This window comes from Anser cygnoides, chromosome 5, assembly GCF_040182565.1.
Source record: "Anser cygnoides isolate HZ-2024a breed goose chromosome 5, Taihu_goose_T2T_genome, whole genome shotgun sequence".
NCBI lineage: Eukaryota > Metazoa > Chordata > Aves > Anseriformes > Anatidae > Anser > Anser cygnoides.
The window spans coordinates 43,364,986-43,381,989 of record NC_089877.1 but is presented as its reverse complement, the minus strand read 5'-3'; the positions used below and the strand labels follow the sequence as shown (position 1 = coordinate 43,381,989).

The window sequence follows — 17,004 nt, the reverse complement described above, 5'->3', positions numbered from 1 at the left end:
GATTTATACTGCTCACGAGCACGTTTTGTGTTGGCAGGGGCTGGCTGGGTGTTAAGAGAACCCCGTCTCCCTTGGGTGCCCTCGGCCCTTCTGTGACCTCACGTCCGCATCCTGACCGCAGGTTCTGGGTGTTCCGGGAAACCAGCGCTGCTTGGGCTTGGATCGCATCAGCACCCGGTAACGGAGAAGAGAGCAGATGAGGTTTTGGCTGTGAGACCCCCAGGCATATCGGAGCGTGGTGCCAGGCTTCTGGTGAGAGATCTCCCTCCTTCTGGGTTAGCACCGCGGTTTGTATAGCTTCCCATGAGAAAGTCAGACCGGAGCACATGCAGTCTTAAAGGAGCTTAGGGCAAAACGAGTGTATCAGCCTCTTTGTCTTGAATGGATTCGGACTTCTCTACTGACAATTTCCCTATATAATTTGTAACAGTGTGGCTAGTAAACATGTCAGCACTTAAGGGAGCCTCAAATCAAGTATTCATTCATCCCACCAGCTGATGTTGGTGCCAAAATTGGCTTAACACTTACTATTTTGTATTACTTATACTGAGGACTCTGTAATGTTTCCTTTTTGGCTAGAACCAAAATCGTAATGCAAGAGGCTTTCTGATAAAGGTTAAGCACACATGGTACATACATTTAGTCCATTTCCATAGGGATGGGTTATTTTTAGTGTTTTTGTTTCCCTAGGTTCTACATAAACCTTCCAACTAGTCCACTCATTAGAGGCTATGATAGGGTTATTTTATATATAGAACAAAACATGCTGCATAAACCAGTGGAAGGTTTGACCCCAAAGCAGATAACCGCTGTCAGCTTTGATTTTATTGCCAAAGTTTGTAAATATTTTTCTCTAGCATAGGCCAACCAACAGTGGCTGTTGAGATGCTTGTCTGTGGTTCTGGCCAGTGTTCTTCTCCCATTCCAGTCCAATTAGGCTGATGTGGACTGGGCTGGGCCTTCAGATGCTTTCTTTGATCTTTCCTCTCACAGAACAGCCTTGGTTTAAATTCTCTGGTCACTAGCCCTTGCTGCCGCATATCTTTCCTCTGGAGAACATCCTCTGCTTTAGGCAGACACCAATGATTGTTTCCAGAGGTTTGCTTCCCACAGCAGGATATGGGAGGCCGCAGTCCAGTGCTGTGCTTTGCCAGAGACATCTGTGGGTTTTGGGACAGGTCACTGCTTCTGTGCCTCAATTTCCCTCTCAATGACACATCCGGTCCTAACTCGAAGCAGAAATAAGAAAGTGCTCTGATGCCGCTGCACGGTGATCCATGTAAAACTCTAGATGCAGGTATTGGAAATATTGCTTTGCCAATTTGAAAAAGACCTTATTGCCTTATCGCTTTGAGAATACCCCACAGAGCAGAGCACTGCATTGCAGTAGTCGGTGTGCTTCTTGCTAACAACGATCTGTGGGGTTTTATAACTGCAGATTTTAGAATGACATTGGCTGGATTATTATTTATGTACTTAGTTACATCAGCTCAGGTCCTAGCTGTGGACGCCCTTTGTACTGATCAGAATACACAAATAGTGTAAGAGACAGGTCGCCCCTCAGAAAGGGTTTGTCTGAGAATAACCGGAGAGACAAAGCAGGTGACCATCAAGGGCACAGTTTGGCAGCACTGGTCGGCACAGCAGGCAGGGATGATGTGAGTCTTGTTGAATTTATTGCAAAAGCCCATTGATAAGAGAGTTTGGAAGATCATCTCTGGTGAGATCACCCTCCAGAGGTGTGCTGTGTGTCTTTCCCAAGCAGAAGGGGAAACACCAGAGGCGGCACAAAGGTTTTGTCTGAAAATTTTAGAAGCATTAACCTGAAGTAGAAATCAACCTCTAACAAGTGAGAGGTATAAGCATTATGGGTATAGGATTGAAATGCTCCCTAGCAGATGACAAGTGTGATTTTAAAGGTTATTGCAGTTTAGCTGAGTTAGCTTTTACAATTTTGTATATTACTATAATGCATTAAATATGTGCGTGTGGTGTAAAGAGCTGAAATGGTGCTCAGTTTGATCTGATTGCCTTTGGATGTTGTGCGGACTAAAATGTGGAACGAAGCAAAATATTAAAAAGGTGGACTTCAAGTAGGACTTCTCCTTTCACCTGAAATTGCCCAGTTTCAACATGTGGCAGGCCTCAGCTTTGGCAGGTGCTCCCTGTCTGCTCACAGACGAGGCCGTGTGGTTTTGCAGACCTGTGATAAGCCGTGAGCAAAACGCTGCAGGAGAACACGCTCCTGCGCTGTGGATTTAATCCCTTCCCGGGGGGTTTGTCCACGCAGACACTGCCCTCTGCAAAACCCCGACTATCCCGAGTACAGGTTTGCAAATCCTGTAAGGTAGCGTAGTACCTAACCCTGCAGGGGCAAAGGGGACTTCACTGGGTGCCTCCCAGGGGGTTATTACTGACTTCCCGGGCTGCTGCAGAACAGAGGGCGAAACCTTTGGCTCGGGAACACGCCCCCGGGGCGGCGGGGTCAGCCGGCCGCCGTCACCCGGCCCCGGTGCCACCACCCCTGGCCCGGGACAGGCCCCGTCGCGTCCCGGTGCGGCGGGCCGAGGGGACGGCCCGGGCACGGTGAGTGCCGGCGCGGGGTCGGGGCCGTGCCGCGAGGCCGGGGCTGAGGCGGGGCCGTGCCGCGGCGTCGCCTCGCTGGGGCCGGGCCGGCGGCGGAGGAGGCCGGGCCGCGCACGGGCGCTATGATCGGCACCGTGCTGTGCTACGTGCTGCTGCCGGCCGCGCGGCTCCTCCGGGCCCTGCGAGGTAACGCGGCCCCGGGCGGGCGGCAGCGGCGGGGCCCGGCTCCCCCCCTCCGCCCCTTCCCCTGCCGCCGGGCTGCGGGGGGCGGCGGCGGGGCCCCGGCGGCCTCCCCCTGCGGCCGCTTCCCCGGTGCGGGAGAGGGGCAGAGGGGCCTGCGGCCGCCCCGAGGCGTCGGGGCCTTCCCCTGGGGCGCGGGGCGGGTGTCGGGGGGCTGCGGGCGGCCTCCTCGGGGGCCTTCCCGGCCCCGCTGCCTGGGTGGCGTGCAGCCGCCCCCCGGCTGGGCCTGTCCTGGCAGGGGGTGGCGGCGAGAGCACAGAGGTGTTGCTGACCCCCGTGCGCTACTGCGCGGGGCGGCTGTTGCAGGGGTACCTCAGCAGAAAAAGCGATGTGTAGACAAAGGGAATTGCTTGTCAACAGCAGGGACCGGTGTTTGTGTGCAATTCCTAGCAAGGGGTCAGTGCGTCATCTCCGATGTCAGTACAGGTGGAAAGAGTCCCTGCCTTTTTCTGTTGTACACCACTGATATTAATACATCCAAGAGTGTTATGTGAACAGCAGATTATCTTTTTTTTAATCACATATATCAATCATCAGGTGTTTTAAAATCCTTACCAGGACTCCTTCTGTGCATATATTCTCTCTAATAAGGCTTTTAATTGTTGATGTCTGTCCCTCTACTTCTTTATTTTTCATCTCTTAATTACAGAACAGTTTTTCTTTTGTAGCACGTTCTTATTTTATGTAACTACCTTAAGGCCTCTTACCTTAAGGCCTCTTACCTTACCATTTTTACTGAATCCCTGGAAAGAAACTTCCTCCAAGTGGTCATCTACAAGCACTTGGCTTCGTAACCCATGCACCCCGTCAGCTAACTTCTACAGGCTGTGCCTTCACACGTGTTGTTGAGAGCAGGTACAATTTCCACAGCACCTTTTAACTCGGCTGTGGTGCTGCACAAGTTAGAACTGCATTCTGTGGAGCTGGTAAAGCCATTGTTGTGCTGTACAGTTTCAGTGACTTTGACTAATATAACTAGAATTGGACTGTGGCCTAGCATTAAGAGGCAGGGTAAGTTATTTAGACCGTAACTACTTCAGGGGAGTCACTTGTTTGGGTTGTCATGCTGAATGGTTGGATTGCACTGAGCTACAATGCAAATGCGTTGGGAAAAAAAGTGAGTGGAAAAGGCTTTTCATTTGTATTATGTTAATTTAATTTTATTTTTTTTTAATGGCAGATGCTTTCTTTACCTGTCGAAAGAATGTGCTTCTGGCGAAGAGCACGTCCACCCAGATAGAAGGCATCTTTGCTGCAACCAGAGGAAAGTTGGTCCAGGAAGAGCAAGAAGCTCTACTCCAGCAGTGGCTGGAGGAAGGAGCAGGGAATCTGCCAGCCAGTGAGAGTCCTCCAGCAGTGGGGAAAGTATCAGCTACACTCACTAGTGACTGGTTAGAAGGTTCAGAGCTATTGATGAGTAGCCTCAGCGACCTGAATTCGGCTCCAGAAGTCACGTGGTGTGCCGGTCAGCAGCTTACGGAGCTATGTGCCTTGGCTTCTTCAGAACCACAAGATCACGCAGTGACTAAACTGGAAAAATTACCGGAGGAGGAGACAGTGGCTGTAGTAGGCAGCGCTCCTTGGGCAGCTGTGGTGCCACAGACGGATCACCAGATAGCAGGCTGTGCCCCTGTCGGTGTAGGAGGACAGCATGAAGACCCAGCCGTGCTGGCATGGAGCTTAGCAGGTGGTGCAGAGATGGTGCCAACGGAGCCCCCTGCCTGGCCCGTTCAGGATGCAGTACAATTTTGTCCTCTCCTGGAGGAGGTACCCTACCACGGTCAGTGGCAACAGCTCTGAATCTAATGTTTAGTTGGGAATTTGTATTTGTAGGGAACCTGGTTAGGTTGTTGTGTCTGGGTAAGGTGAATGGGTCTGGGCTTCCTGTCTGTAACACAGTGATTGTATCAGTTTGGATAGAATTGACAAGATCGGCTAGTGAAAGCTACAAAGTAAGTTTTTGCTGAGGCAGGGCTGGTTTCAGCTGGTCATCTCTGCTTTTAGAGTGTCTGGATATTGATATGTTAATTTCCCAGGAACTGTGCCTGGAAAATACAGAAAGCACCCAAAAGTTGGTTGAATTTTTCAGTATGCTCAGTCTGGTCTTCTGTTAACCCATCCTCATTGACAGGTATCCAAAGGAATCCAAAGAAAGCATCCAAAACCCGAAGTGGGTGAGGGTTTGCTCAAGCCAAGAGAATGAGATTGGCTGTATTCTGGGTCTCAGGGAAACAAAAGTATCAGGAGGGTACCCAACATGGCTGTAATTTGGCTTTTTTGTCTCTTGCCTGTAGAAATTTTATGGAGAGACTGGGAGGATCTTTCTGTCCAGCCTTGTGACCTAGAGCAGGCTTCAAAAAATACTCCTCTCTTTGAATTTCGAGTCATGTCTTACAACATCCTGGCCCAGGACCTGGTGGAACAGGGCCATGATCTTTACCTACACTGTCCTCCAGACATCCTGAACTGGGACTACCGCCTTCCAAACCTCTTACAGGAGATCCAGCACTGGGATCCTGATGTGAGTATGACTGAGCCTCTTCCACATCCCTATCACCAGCATTTTAATTTCTTGTTTGATCTAACAGCATGTTTGTTTGTTTGTTTAATAGGGGTGGGGGAAGTCCTAGGAAGATGCTACTTGATAACTCAGTGCTGATTCCTCTGAGACTAATTGAGGCCTCGAGTATATATTTTTTGGGTGCCTGTTTTGTTTTGACTGTGTTTCTCTAGCAACTAGTAATACTTTGATAGCAGGGGTTAACTTTGTAAACAGCAGAAGTGGAAGAAGAGGTAATGCATTTTTGGGAGGGAAGGGACAGGCTTGCAGGGCAGCACAGGAGGTGAAGCCTGCATAGGAGAGGACTTCGTGACTTTCTCTATTGGCGTGATGAAGGATCTTTTACCTCATCACTGGATAACTGAATGATAAGCTAATGTGACCCAGAAAGTTGTCATTCTCGAGCTGGGGAGTACAGGACAGAGTTGCAGTGATGGCCTTTCTGTTTGCAGGGTTAGTATGAGTGCACTTTTGCACTTCCTTCCTTCCTTCCCCAAAACAAGGTAACTGGCAAATACTGGTGGAGCGAGTGAGGTCTCTGCCTTCCTTCCAGGTTCTGTGTCTCCAGGAGGTGCAAGAGAACCATTACTGGGAGCAGCTGGAACCAACATTCAAGAAAATGGGTACGTCCTGCGTTTGTGTGTCTGTACCTACGACTCGTGGGACTGGCCAAGCAGTTCTTCCTGCCTAATGTCTTCAAAGCACTCAGTCTTCATAGAACTCTTCTTCCTTTTTCTCTGAGCAGCTGCTGGCCCTACTTCTGAGCTGTCTGCCTAGAGCTTCACCCTTTCTTTTCTGACTGGTCTTTCTCCTACTTGACAGATCAGAGTAACAAAATCGAGTGAGTCCTAGAAGGACAAAGAGAGAGAAAAGACTCACGATTATGAATGATAAACTGTGATTACTGGGACAGAATTGGGTATAATGCTGTACCCAGGGCATCATGAAAGGAGCAATTGTATTGTACAAAATGTTGTACCCAAAGGAGTAGAGGTTGGAGTCCATGCCTCCCAAGCAATGAATCCTGTTATGTGCCCCAACATTGCTTATAGCTAGTGGGAACTGAGACCTTAAGGAATGCTGACGGGGAATGTAAAATGTTATGTAACTAAGCAACCAGTTTGTCACAAGTAGGGTTGCTTTGTTGGCCAGTGATGGATGATTTCTGTAGTTACACCCAAGTTCTGTTGTAGAAAACAGTGTGAAAATTAGCAAGATAGGATTGCATAGGGGTTGGAGAAATCATCCTTCTGGACAGGTTTCCCAGATTGAATTTCATTCTCCCAAAATTGTAGTGGGAGCCTCTTGGACTGCACAGACTTACTGAACTCTCCAGTGATGGAGGGAGAGCCTAAGGTTGTGGCCAGATCAGCTTTTAATGCATGATGGTTTCTTTTCAGGCTTTGCATGCTTCTATAAACGGAGGACTGGGAGAAAGACCGATGGCTGTGCAGTGTGCTTTAAGGACAGCAGGTTCCAGCTGATCAGCGTCAGCCCCATAGAGTATTTCCGCCCTGGCCTGGACGTCCTCAATCGGGATAACGTGGGCTTGGTGTTGCTGCTACAGCCTCTGCTCCCAGAGGGTCTCGATCTGAAGGCAGTCAGTCCTCTGTGCGTGGCCAACACTCACGTGTTGTTCAATCCCCGGCGGGGAGATATCAAACTTGCCCAGATGGCCTTGCTCCTAGCAGAGATTGACAAGATTGCAAAAACTCCTGAAGGCAGCTACTATCCTGTCATCTTATGTGGAGACCTGAACTCTGTACCTGATTCTCCACTTTACAAATTCATCCGGAATGGTCAGCTTTCCTATCACGGGATGCCAGCCTGGAAGGTAGGTGCCAGCCAGAGCTAGGATTGCATAGCTTTTTGCTGCGTGCTGCTGGGGAAATGCATGGCTGTATTTTTATCCCTCATGAGGAAGTAGTCTCGATATTAAATTGAGTTATTCAGGACTCATCCTCAATGCCTCAAGCACTGCTGAGGAAAGGAGCAGACAGATGTGTGCATGTTGTTTCCAATTCACCTTTTGTCATTTCTCTTGAGGCAAACCAGTGATAACAGACACTTAATTTCAGGTCCTGGTTCTCCCTTGCTATGGGATTTTTGTGCCTAGGTGACTAGAAGTGTAGGGGAGTACAACTCCACCAAGACACACTGAAATTATGCGTAGATGTTTGATGTGAAAACAGTTTTGCTCGTGAAATGGGCACCTATGCTAGACTGCTCCAGTGGGTACTTGTTAATGTGTATCCGTGCTCAATTTCATTACTGGCTTTCGAGCTAACTCATCAGCTCAGTAATGGATGTCCGCCAAATATATCTGGTCATGAGACTTCTAGGTAATTGTATCCATCCTGCAGAGCTGAAGGTTTATAATATCTGCACTACCTTCTAAATGGCTTATTTCATGTCTTTCTATGAGGGCATTCTCCTGTTTTGCTCTTGGTGAGTGTGTATACATGTATTGTCTATAGCTTGCAACTTGCAAAAGTTCTGCTATGTGTTACTGATATTTCTCCTCCTGTTTCTTGCCTCCTTGCAGGTGTCCGGTCAGGAAGACTTTTCCCAGCAGTTGCATTCACGGAAACTGGTGGCCCCGCTGTGGCCATGTTCACTGGGTGTAACAGACAACTGCCAATATGTTACTCGGTGCCAGCCAAAGAAACTGGGTGAGCTCCGGTGTGAACTGGGAACATGTTTGCTAAGGCTGGGGAGTCTATGGGCCTTGCTGACTCTCTGAGTAGCTGAGGCGTGTGTTATATGAGGCAGTCAGCAATGATTCTCTTCTTCTATCCTTTTTTCTTGGTATGTGAATTAAATTTAATTTTTCTGGAGTCTATCGCTGCAGCCCAATTGGCATCTTTCTCTAGTCAACAGCTGAATGGTCCCTTGCAAGTAACCAAAGCCCTCCGTACCTCTTTTATATTCCCACATTTTAGCTTTTCTGCATTTGGGAATGATCTTCAGCAGCCACAGCTTTTAGCTGCATGTGTTTGTATGAGCAGTTTTGGGCAGTGTTTGCATACTGTTATTAAGTAATCACCAAGAGCTCGCTTTAAAACAATGTATCCCTGACTATTTCTAGAGAGGATCAAAAAAATGAGCCCATGCTAAATAGCTTTTGTTGGAAGCTTGAATGTAAAACTTGCATCCATCCTGATCTGCAGAACTGTTCTTTCTTTTTAATCAGACTTGAGTTTTCTCAAATTACAAGCTAGCCAGTCTGCCTAAAAGTCCTTTGAACTAGTAGAGTTTCAGAGAAGACATTCTTAATTTGTCTAATCAAGGTGCTGACCATGATGGATGTATTAGCCAAATGCTCTGTTTTTCTACACTGATGTATCTGCTCTGTTCTGTGCTTAGATTATTTCCTATTCTCGTGGCATAAGGGTGCTTGGGCTCGAAAATCTCTCTCAGGCGAAAGAGGTCTAAATAGTATGTAGATGTCCCCTGTAGATGTGACTTTGCTGGAGACATTTTATTCCCTTAAATTGTGTTTCTGTTTGCAGGCAGACGTAAGTACAGCCGGGACTTCCTGCTCCAGTTCCATTTTTGCGATGTTGCCTGTGAACGACCACCACAACTAGTCCTCTTGGAAGGTGTGACAGATGCTAAACCAGGTATTAATGGGTTATTTTTCAGCTCATGACTCTCCTAGCTGGATTTTGATGAAAAACTGATGCCTGGTGAGAAAAGGTCAAGATAGAAGGGTAGCATTTTGTGGCTGTGTGATTACTAATGGATTCCACAAGAACTCAGAGGACAGTCTTACTGTCCTTGCATAGTAGTGAGTCTTGCAGTATTGACAGTGTTCCTTGAGATGCATGGAGATTCAGGCTCTTTTTGATGCTGTTGCTGACAAAGGCATTTTTTTCACCACCTCAAGGTTTTTGTTGCAGTAGAAAAGACCATCATGTCGCAATGGCTGCAACATGGATGTCTCTGGATGCTGGTACCCAGTAGGCACTGCCTCATCCCTGGGCTTTGCAGCATGGCTGTTTCTGCTCTCCATTTCTGTTCAGCCTTTCTTAGTTGTCCTTTGTGTAAGCTGTAGGCTAAGGCAAATGACCTTGAGATTAAAGGTTAAACTACTCTGGGCTTTGAAAGTATTAAATGCTTTAGGGACATGTCCTTAATAGGACAGAATATGACTTCTCAGTTGTTTGCAGTGATCTGCTATCAGGATGTTCCTGTTAGTCTTAGAGCTGGGCTTTCCTTTGAATAATTTTCTTTAAGGTGCCTTTGACTACAAGCTATTGCTCTTCTTGGGCAAAAGAATTTGTTTGGTCTCAGGAGAAGCTTCTCAGACTTGGGATGAGCAGCCTTTTCCAGTATTTACGTAGGTTTGTCTGGAATCTCTGCTCTCTTGCAGACCGCCCTGCATACTGGCCCAAGCACGCTGCCGTAGTGAATGACCCAGATCTCCAGCCACTCATTCCAAGGTAACTGAATGCACCTTCAGTGGTCCTGCTCTTCAAACCCTGTCTCGTTTTCCTCAGTGCTGAAAATCTGACTAAAGTAAAGACAGAAATAAACGTAAGGGTGGAAGAGAATAAGGAGGGCTGTCTGGAACAGCCAGATCCACCTCCACCCAGGGTTTTCCCAGCTTCTGGGCACTGTGCTGTCAGCATCGGGTTGGTGAGGCCAAGAATGAAGGGCATAGACAGGACAGGGTATTGGAGACAAGGTAAGTTTGTAGTCTGCTTTGTCTTCAGTGCAAGGGGAATGAATAATTCAGAAAGGTTGTCTTTCTGTATGTGTTCTCAAACACACAAATAGTTTGGAGAGTTCCAACAGCAAAGGAACATCCAACTTCAGCTGTGACTGCAACACTGAACACTGCATCGTCCTCTTTCCTTTCTTGGTAAATTCTGGCTGTTCATGTGCAGGTCTTCAGGTGTTATCCAGCATGGCCTCAACCTGACCTCTGTCTACAGCCACTTCCTGCCACAGAGGGGACGCCCAGAGGTCACAACCATGCCCATGGGACTTGGTGCTACCGTTGATTATATCTTCTACTCAGCAGAGCCTGTGGAAAATGGGAGCAGAGGGGGTGAGTGTGGCAATACAGGGATTATCCCTGTGGTGCTGGGAGAGGGCTGTGAGGTATAACAATGCAGCTCTGTGCTGGACAGAGCATTTCATTGGTCTGGGGTAGGTCTACAAGGTGTGACTTGGAAGTGATGCACAAAGGGGAAGCAACATTTGTTCAGGTATCACAAGAAGACAGTATTTGTCTTTGGTGTGGAAAAACTGAGGCTGCTCAGATGAGGTTCATGTAGACTTCTAAGGAAGCCAGAAGAGAACGCATTCTGCTTCCTTTGTCTATCTGTCTACTTGTGCTCCTGGTAACAAACAGTGCTGAGTCCTAAGTTCAAGGCTTGGACTCCCAGTCTGACTGAGACCGCACACTGTCCTTAGAAGGAGGTGACTCTTGTTACAACGATAGTACCTGTCTACTTCCTGACACAGCAGTTAAGCTGATGAAAGACTACATGTAAGTGCATCCAGGAACTGCCTCTGACATGGTTTGCATTATGTTAGTCAACTTTGAGAAGGAGGTGGAGTGAAGGGATGAATTCCTCCTCGGGGGAAAATCTGAAGCTATTTCTAGGATTTATAGGAAGCTCCTTTCATTCCACTGTAAGCAGCTGCCTGGTGAATTTAACATATTCTTGATTCCTGCACCTGCAAGCATATGAAACCATTGAATTGCAGTATTACAGGATGCTCACTGCTTTCACATCTAGACCCAAAGGTGCATGCAAAGTTTGTGCAGGATGTCTTCCTTCATTGGGAAAAGGATCAGAAACCATTGACAAGCATCCCTCTGAAAGTCTGTAGAGTTAACATACAGCACCAGCCTTCAGCTGATGTTTCTTTCCACTTTGTCAGGTCGCAGGCTGTACCGGGATGGAGTCCTGAAGCTACTTGGCCGCCTTTCCCTTCTCTCTGAAGATGTCTTGTTGATGGCAAATGGCTTACCAAATCCTTTTTGTTCATCTGATCATCTCTGCCTGCTGGCTAGCTTTGGCTTGGAGGTCTCCAGCCTCAGAGAGGGTTAGTGATCGTCCCCTTTCCTTAAAGAAAAGCTGTTTTGAATGCAGCAGTTTGAGACTCTGGATGCACAACCTGCTTGCAAGAAAACTCTTATTTTTGTCATGCCCTAAGAGTCCTTTTCTCCCGTTAACACCCTCATAAAAAACAGGGATGAAAGAGTTGGAGCCCTTCCTGTGTTGGTATTTTGTGGGTCTCTGCAAACCTGAACTCTTTCCAGTGGGTTTCTGGTAATGTTCAGGCATTGTCACCTCTTAAAGGGATCCTTGTTCCACAGCTTCGTTTAGCAGATGTGTTAGTGCCGCAGGAACCAACCTCACTCCCATGTTTATTTGTCCTGTGATAAGATCTTCAGGGACTGGGGAAATAGGCAATGCTGTCCACTTCTGTTCGGTTCATTGCTACCAAGCAGCAGGGCATGTATACACCAATATTCTTTCACACCAAAACAATGTTTCTTTTAATTTCTGGGTGATAGGTTATGAAGCGTGGTCCCTTGGGAACTAGTGGTGTTGCCTTTGGGAGCAGTGGTTCTGCTAACTGCTTAGAAATTGCTTTTACTTAGTAATTATAAGGGCTGCATTGCTGGCAGAAAAAAATGTATAGTTGAGCCCTTTCATCAGGAAGCTCCCTACTGTGTCTAGTGGTCCAGGGAAGGGGATTGCTAGGAATGGAGCCAGGGGTTCTACAGAGCCACCCACAGGAGCTCTAGATCTACCAAAAGCCTAGAGGCCTTGGGAAAGACTCCCTTCCTTTCTGGCAGTCTTGGAATGGTTCCTAGGAAACTTGTAGGGCGAAGATCATCCCAGTGAACGTCAGATGAAGAAAACTGTCTTGTAAGGCGTAACGACCCCAGGAGTCTGTAGCTCCGAAAAGAGAGGTGAAAATGGAATGTGTATCAGAGGAAGCAGAGCCATCAAATGGAAGAGCTGAAGAGATTCTCACTTGCCCTTCACTTTCTGTGTCCTCCCTATTTTGTTCGGCCTCTCAGGACAAATAGCCAACCTGCGGCATCCCGCTGGGCCAGGCTCCCAGCTTTCTGAGCTAGCCATGCTTAGGTAGAACCCACAGGACTGACTCCTGTCTCTTGACAGACGTTGGGAGGGAGGGGAAGGCTCTGTTCTTCGAGGCAGATTTAGTCACTCGGATCCCAGTGTACCTTTGAGGTCCGGTTAGTGTAGTTTTCTCAGCAGTGACCTGGACAGCACAAATACGACAGAACTGTACCTGTTCCTAGGGCAGATTCCCTAGTTCAGCATGACTTCTGGTGCTCGGTTTTGCTGTAAGAGATGGGAGCAATATTGACAGAAACATTTCTAACATTCTGCTCACAAATGGGGCCGGGAAATCTTGTCCTGCCTCAGTCGGATTTTTGTGAGAGCATACAAAAAGACTTGAAATATCATTTCCTCTTTTTGTGTCACATTGGGGGAGTTTCGTATTTTAAATGTTACTTTCTTTATTGAAAAATAAAATGTTTCTAATTTAAGAAAAAAAAACACAAAGTAACTGCAGCAGCTTGTGCTACTGGTAGCTAAACTCTTTGAGGACTTGCTCAACAAGGCTTTTCTGGCTGGGATATGAAAGAGGAGAACATGAATTAGCTACACAAGATAGTAGTAACAAAGGGTGAGGAGAGGGAAGAAGCGGTTCTCCTATCGCATCCTCAGATCCCAGATGGGGTCTATTTGGCCTCGGGTTATCTTGCAAAATGGGTTGCATTCCAGAACCCTTCCCTTTCTTCCAAAAAAAGCAAATGCTGCTGATCCTTTACAGCTGATTTCTGTGAACCACAGGAACAAGGGGTGGGGGCTGTGTTCTGTCCCCATATGACTGTATACGAGCTGCATATCCTTGCCCCTGCCACATGGTGTGGCATTTGCCTGGTGATGTGTGGATGGCTTTGGCTGTACCAGCTGGGATAACGTGTAGGAATCTGTATAAGTGAACAGACACCTGGGGGTGAGTATGTTTGCAGCTTTGTTTGGCCTACATTTGACAGGTAACAGCTCTGGTCTGACACTGGTGTGCTTGTACCTGGGGAGGGATGCAGAGCTGTGTATTTCTGGGGATGGTTTATTTTGAGAGTTGCACTAATTTGTGTAGGTATTTTAACTTGGATTTTATAATTGGTTTTATTTGTGAAAGGAGGGGAGGAAAGGGAAATCTGTGCAACTAGGAGCTTTATTTTTCTGCCAGGCTGTTTGCAGGTTGCCAGAAAGCAGCCTGGTAGCAGATAACTCCCACCAGCTGGTAACATTGGAAAGGGAAACTGGGAAGACCCTGAAGGTTTAAAAACAACCAATCAAAAGCAAAACAAAAAAACACTGTGACACATAGTGCTGTCACTTAAAATGTTGACCCTTTGCTTTGGTTGTAACTGCTGGCCTGGTCTGATGGTCAGTTAATGAAGGGGGTGGTGTGTGTGTGTGTGTGTGTTAGGCCTACTGACCCTCTGCCCCATGTGCACCGTACGCTGTCAGATGAGCTGGTTGCCCAAGCACCCTGCCAGTTTTGTGACGTACCTGAGGCATAGGAGCTGTGCTCGAGCATCACAAGTGCTTCTTCCATTTCATTTAGACCAAAGACTTGACTTTTCTTCTGTGTATCTTGCACGAAGGCATCTGTCAGGGAGGCTTTAAGGTTCCAGATATATTTTGCTGGAGAATCTGTTCCACAGGTCAGCCTAACACTTTCAATACATGAAACTTTATGGTATGGACTTGGAATGGTTAAGCTGCTGAACACTGTGGGTATAGAGCCATATGCTTAAAAACCCCAGGACAATGCCTGCAAATCTTCCATTTCTTCTTGCTGAGGGTTAGAAAGCTCAGAGCCTTGCAGCTCCCAAAGCCTTGGCTCGCATATGTTTCCTTGGGCATTCACGGGTGAAACTTGCAGAAATGCAGGACCGCTACAGTTGATTGCTGTGGTTGTTTCGATTACTGTCCCTGTAGCTCTGCTGTAGACCCTACAGACTTGCCCTGTTTCAGGAAAGAGGAATAGCTGCTCTAGAGCAATTCAGAGTTGGGAGACCTGTGAGTGCCTCTGGCTGTTGGAGACTACAGGGGGAGTCTGTGGGTGGGATGGATGGAAATAGTCCCTGCCACCAACATGGCAACTATTACATAGTTGTAGGGGGAAAATAATGCATCTTTGATGCTTTGAGAATATCACATAGTGATATAATAACAGACTGTGGTAATGAGCAACCACCTTGAGGTGGGAAGCAGAATTAAGAGATTCCAGACTCTTAACACTGCTTCTTGACCTAAATCTTAGTATTTGCAATTAACATAGCTTTCTGATAAATTACAGAGAGGCCTGTAAACGATTACGAACAGGAATATCTACAATCAGAAAGAGGTGTTACAGAGGTAGGGTCATCTACCTCACATTCTCAGTAGTGTTGTAGAGAGAACTCAGGGAGATTGGTACTTAGGGAAAGGGATGCCAGAGACCACTGGCAGCATGCAAACCTACCCTGTAATCAGTCTCCTAAGCTGCAGGGACATGCAGCTGTAGAGGCAAACACAGATTTGACAAAGTATCTTTGCTAGACAACAGCTTAAATTGCACCACAGCTGCTAGGCTGTAATTAATTACACTGTTTAGATGGAAGTCCAACTTCTTTAACTTTCTCAGAGTCGTGAGCTCATCACTTCAGGAGGACGCCCTTTATAATCAATTCTCCAAAATATATGGGATGGGGGAGTGGTAAACAGTGTAATTGCTCTAATTTCTGTCCTTTTGTCAATAAATGAACCTTGGCTGCTGCTTGAGGTCTTTTTTCTCTATGCCTTTTCCTTATGAGGTATCTTTCTGGCAGCTGTTTTCCCATGACTGCCAGATCCATTTATCTTTCTAAGTTAATGATGTTTATTTCTTCATTTAGAAGCTATGGGTGAATTCTTTAGGGGTAAGTCGTATTATAAACTCAACATTTTAACAGTGTCAAGCCATAAGATAGTGAGTTCCCCTCCCCTCATCTCTGAAGAGTTAAGTGGGAGGGATGGGAGCTCTGAAATCAACACTTAGATAGGAATAACTCTTGTTAAATAAAAACAAAACAAAAAAAAATCAAGATTTACTGTTAGTGCCCTTTGTGCCACCTGCTTTGTGAAGCACAGATCAAAGGACCGTAGTTCCTCTTCTCTAGAGTCTGTTAAATGCTCTGAGGAAAAACTGCATCTCGGAGATACTCTTTTAAGAGCAGATCAAGGTACTTGTCCTGCCCCTAATGATTTTTGAGAGTGATTATCTTAGCAAACAGTCTGCAGGTCAGGGCTCTGTTAGAGTGCAATTTTTCCTCCCATTGTTACCACCTTACTAATGAATGTTTGCTGAATGTACAGTTAGGACTTTGCAAACATCTAGGGTTCATCCAAATGCAGATGAAGCCTTTTTGTGGCTCATCTAAAGGAGCGTACAAGCCTTTGTGGGATACCATCTCCTTTCAGTAGGCTTCCCGTTGTGCAAGTTAATTGAATTGCTGTCTGTGACCTCTTCCCTGCCAGACTGTAGCTGCCTGGGTTGTAGTGCTTTTTGTATCTCTGTCACATTGAGGTGCACAAGCTGGCCGATCGTTGCCATCGGAGGTACTGCATCATGTTTCAAAGCGTGATACTGAGTTTCTGTAGCGAACTTGCCTGCTATAATGCTAACACAGATGCCCGTTATGCCTCAAGCTCCTTGCTTTTGTCAGTTGTGCAAGTTTGGCTTCTGTTATGGCAAGTTATCTGCCAGCTTCCACTGAAAATTCATTCTAGTCTTGAAGCTCTTTTCCCTTTTATTTATTTACTTCAGATCTAGCCTGCGCATTCTTGTGCTCTAAGGGAATAGGAATGCTGTATAGTGGAGCTGGAAAACTTTTCTTAACTTTGGTTAGACACACAGAGCAACTTTCAAGGTGCTGAGGTGACAAATGGGTAAAAGACTGGGCTAGAAGCTGGCATGTGCTACAACAAAAGATGCATTTGTTCCATGCAATCTTTCCTTTTATACACAGAAAAGACTTGACATCAAGCCTTAGCAATGTTACTTTGTTTGTTTTTTTTAGTCTGCAATGACTTTTCTTTTCATGGATGAAAAGCTTTCCACATCAGTCCTAAGCTTATTTATTCAGTTACTGTCCACTTTCGGGTGTTGCTCCTGCACTGGGAGTCGAATGCAGTTGTTATCCTAAAGCTATTCTCTTCCCCTGCCGTCCCCCCCCCCCCCCCCCCCCCCCCCCCCCCCCCCCCCCAAAAAAAAAAAAAAAGTGGTTAGAGTTAGGGTAGAAATCAGTCTTTGCCAAAATAAAAATATAAGTCAGGAAAGCCAACTCAACTATTTAAGTCTCTAATGGACTAGCCACCGTCATGACACTAGCATGTCATGTTCCTTTGCTTTCCATACTCCTGCAGTCCTTGCATGGATAGTGCTTTTAAGGCTTAGTCCCATTTTCTCACAAATGGATTTCTCTATGCTTCTATGAATGTGAGATCTTTAAGTTTTGCAGTCTTGGGCTTCTCAGCCTAGTAGCTGACTTTTTTTTTTTAATTACTGCTTAACTGAGT

General features: G+C 46.7%; 1 protein-coding gene across 3 annotated transcripts; it reads left to right on the top strand.

The window, feature by feature from the left end:
* The first annotated feature begins 121 nt into the window (after positions 1-121).
* Positions 122-15,224, top strand: ANGEL1 (angel homolog 1). 3 transcript variants are annotated; one of them, XM_013185586.3, is made up of 10 exons: positions 122-252; positions 4,007-4,606; positions 5,121-5,347; positions 5,940-6,009; positions 6,787-7,220; positions 7,932-8,058; positions 8,899-9,009; positions 9,762-9,831; positions 10,279-10,442; positions 11,285-15,224. In XM_013185586.3, the coding sequence occupies exons 2-10, from the start codon at positions 4,240-4,242 to the stop codon at positions 11,452-11,454; spliced, it is 1,740 nt and encodes a 579-aa protein (XP_013041040.1). In that variant the 5' UTR covers positions 122-252; positions 4,007-4,239; the 3' UTR covers positions 11,455-15,224. The 3 variants fall into 3 exon arrangements, with proteins under 3 accessions (XP_013041040.1, XP_047915700.1, XP_066854237.1); XM_048059743.2 differs by lacking the exon at positions 122-252 and adding an exon at positions 2,435-2,586; XM_066998136.1 differs by lacking the exon at positions 122-252 and adding an exon at positions 2,618-2,772.
* The last annotated feature ends 1,780 nt before the right edge of the window (positions 15,225-17,004 follow it).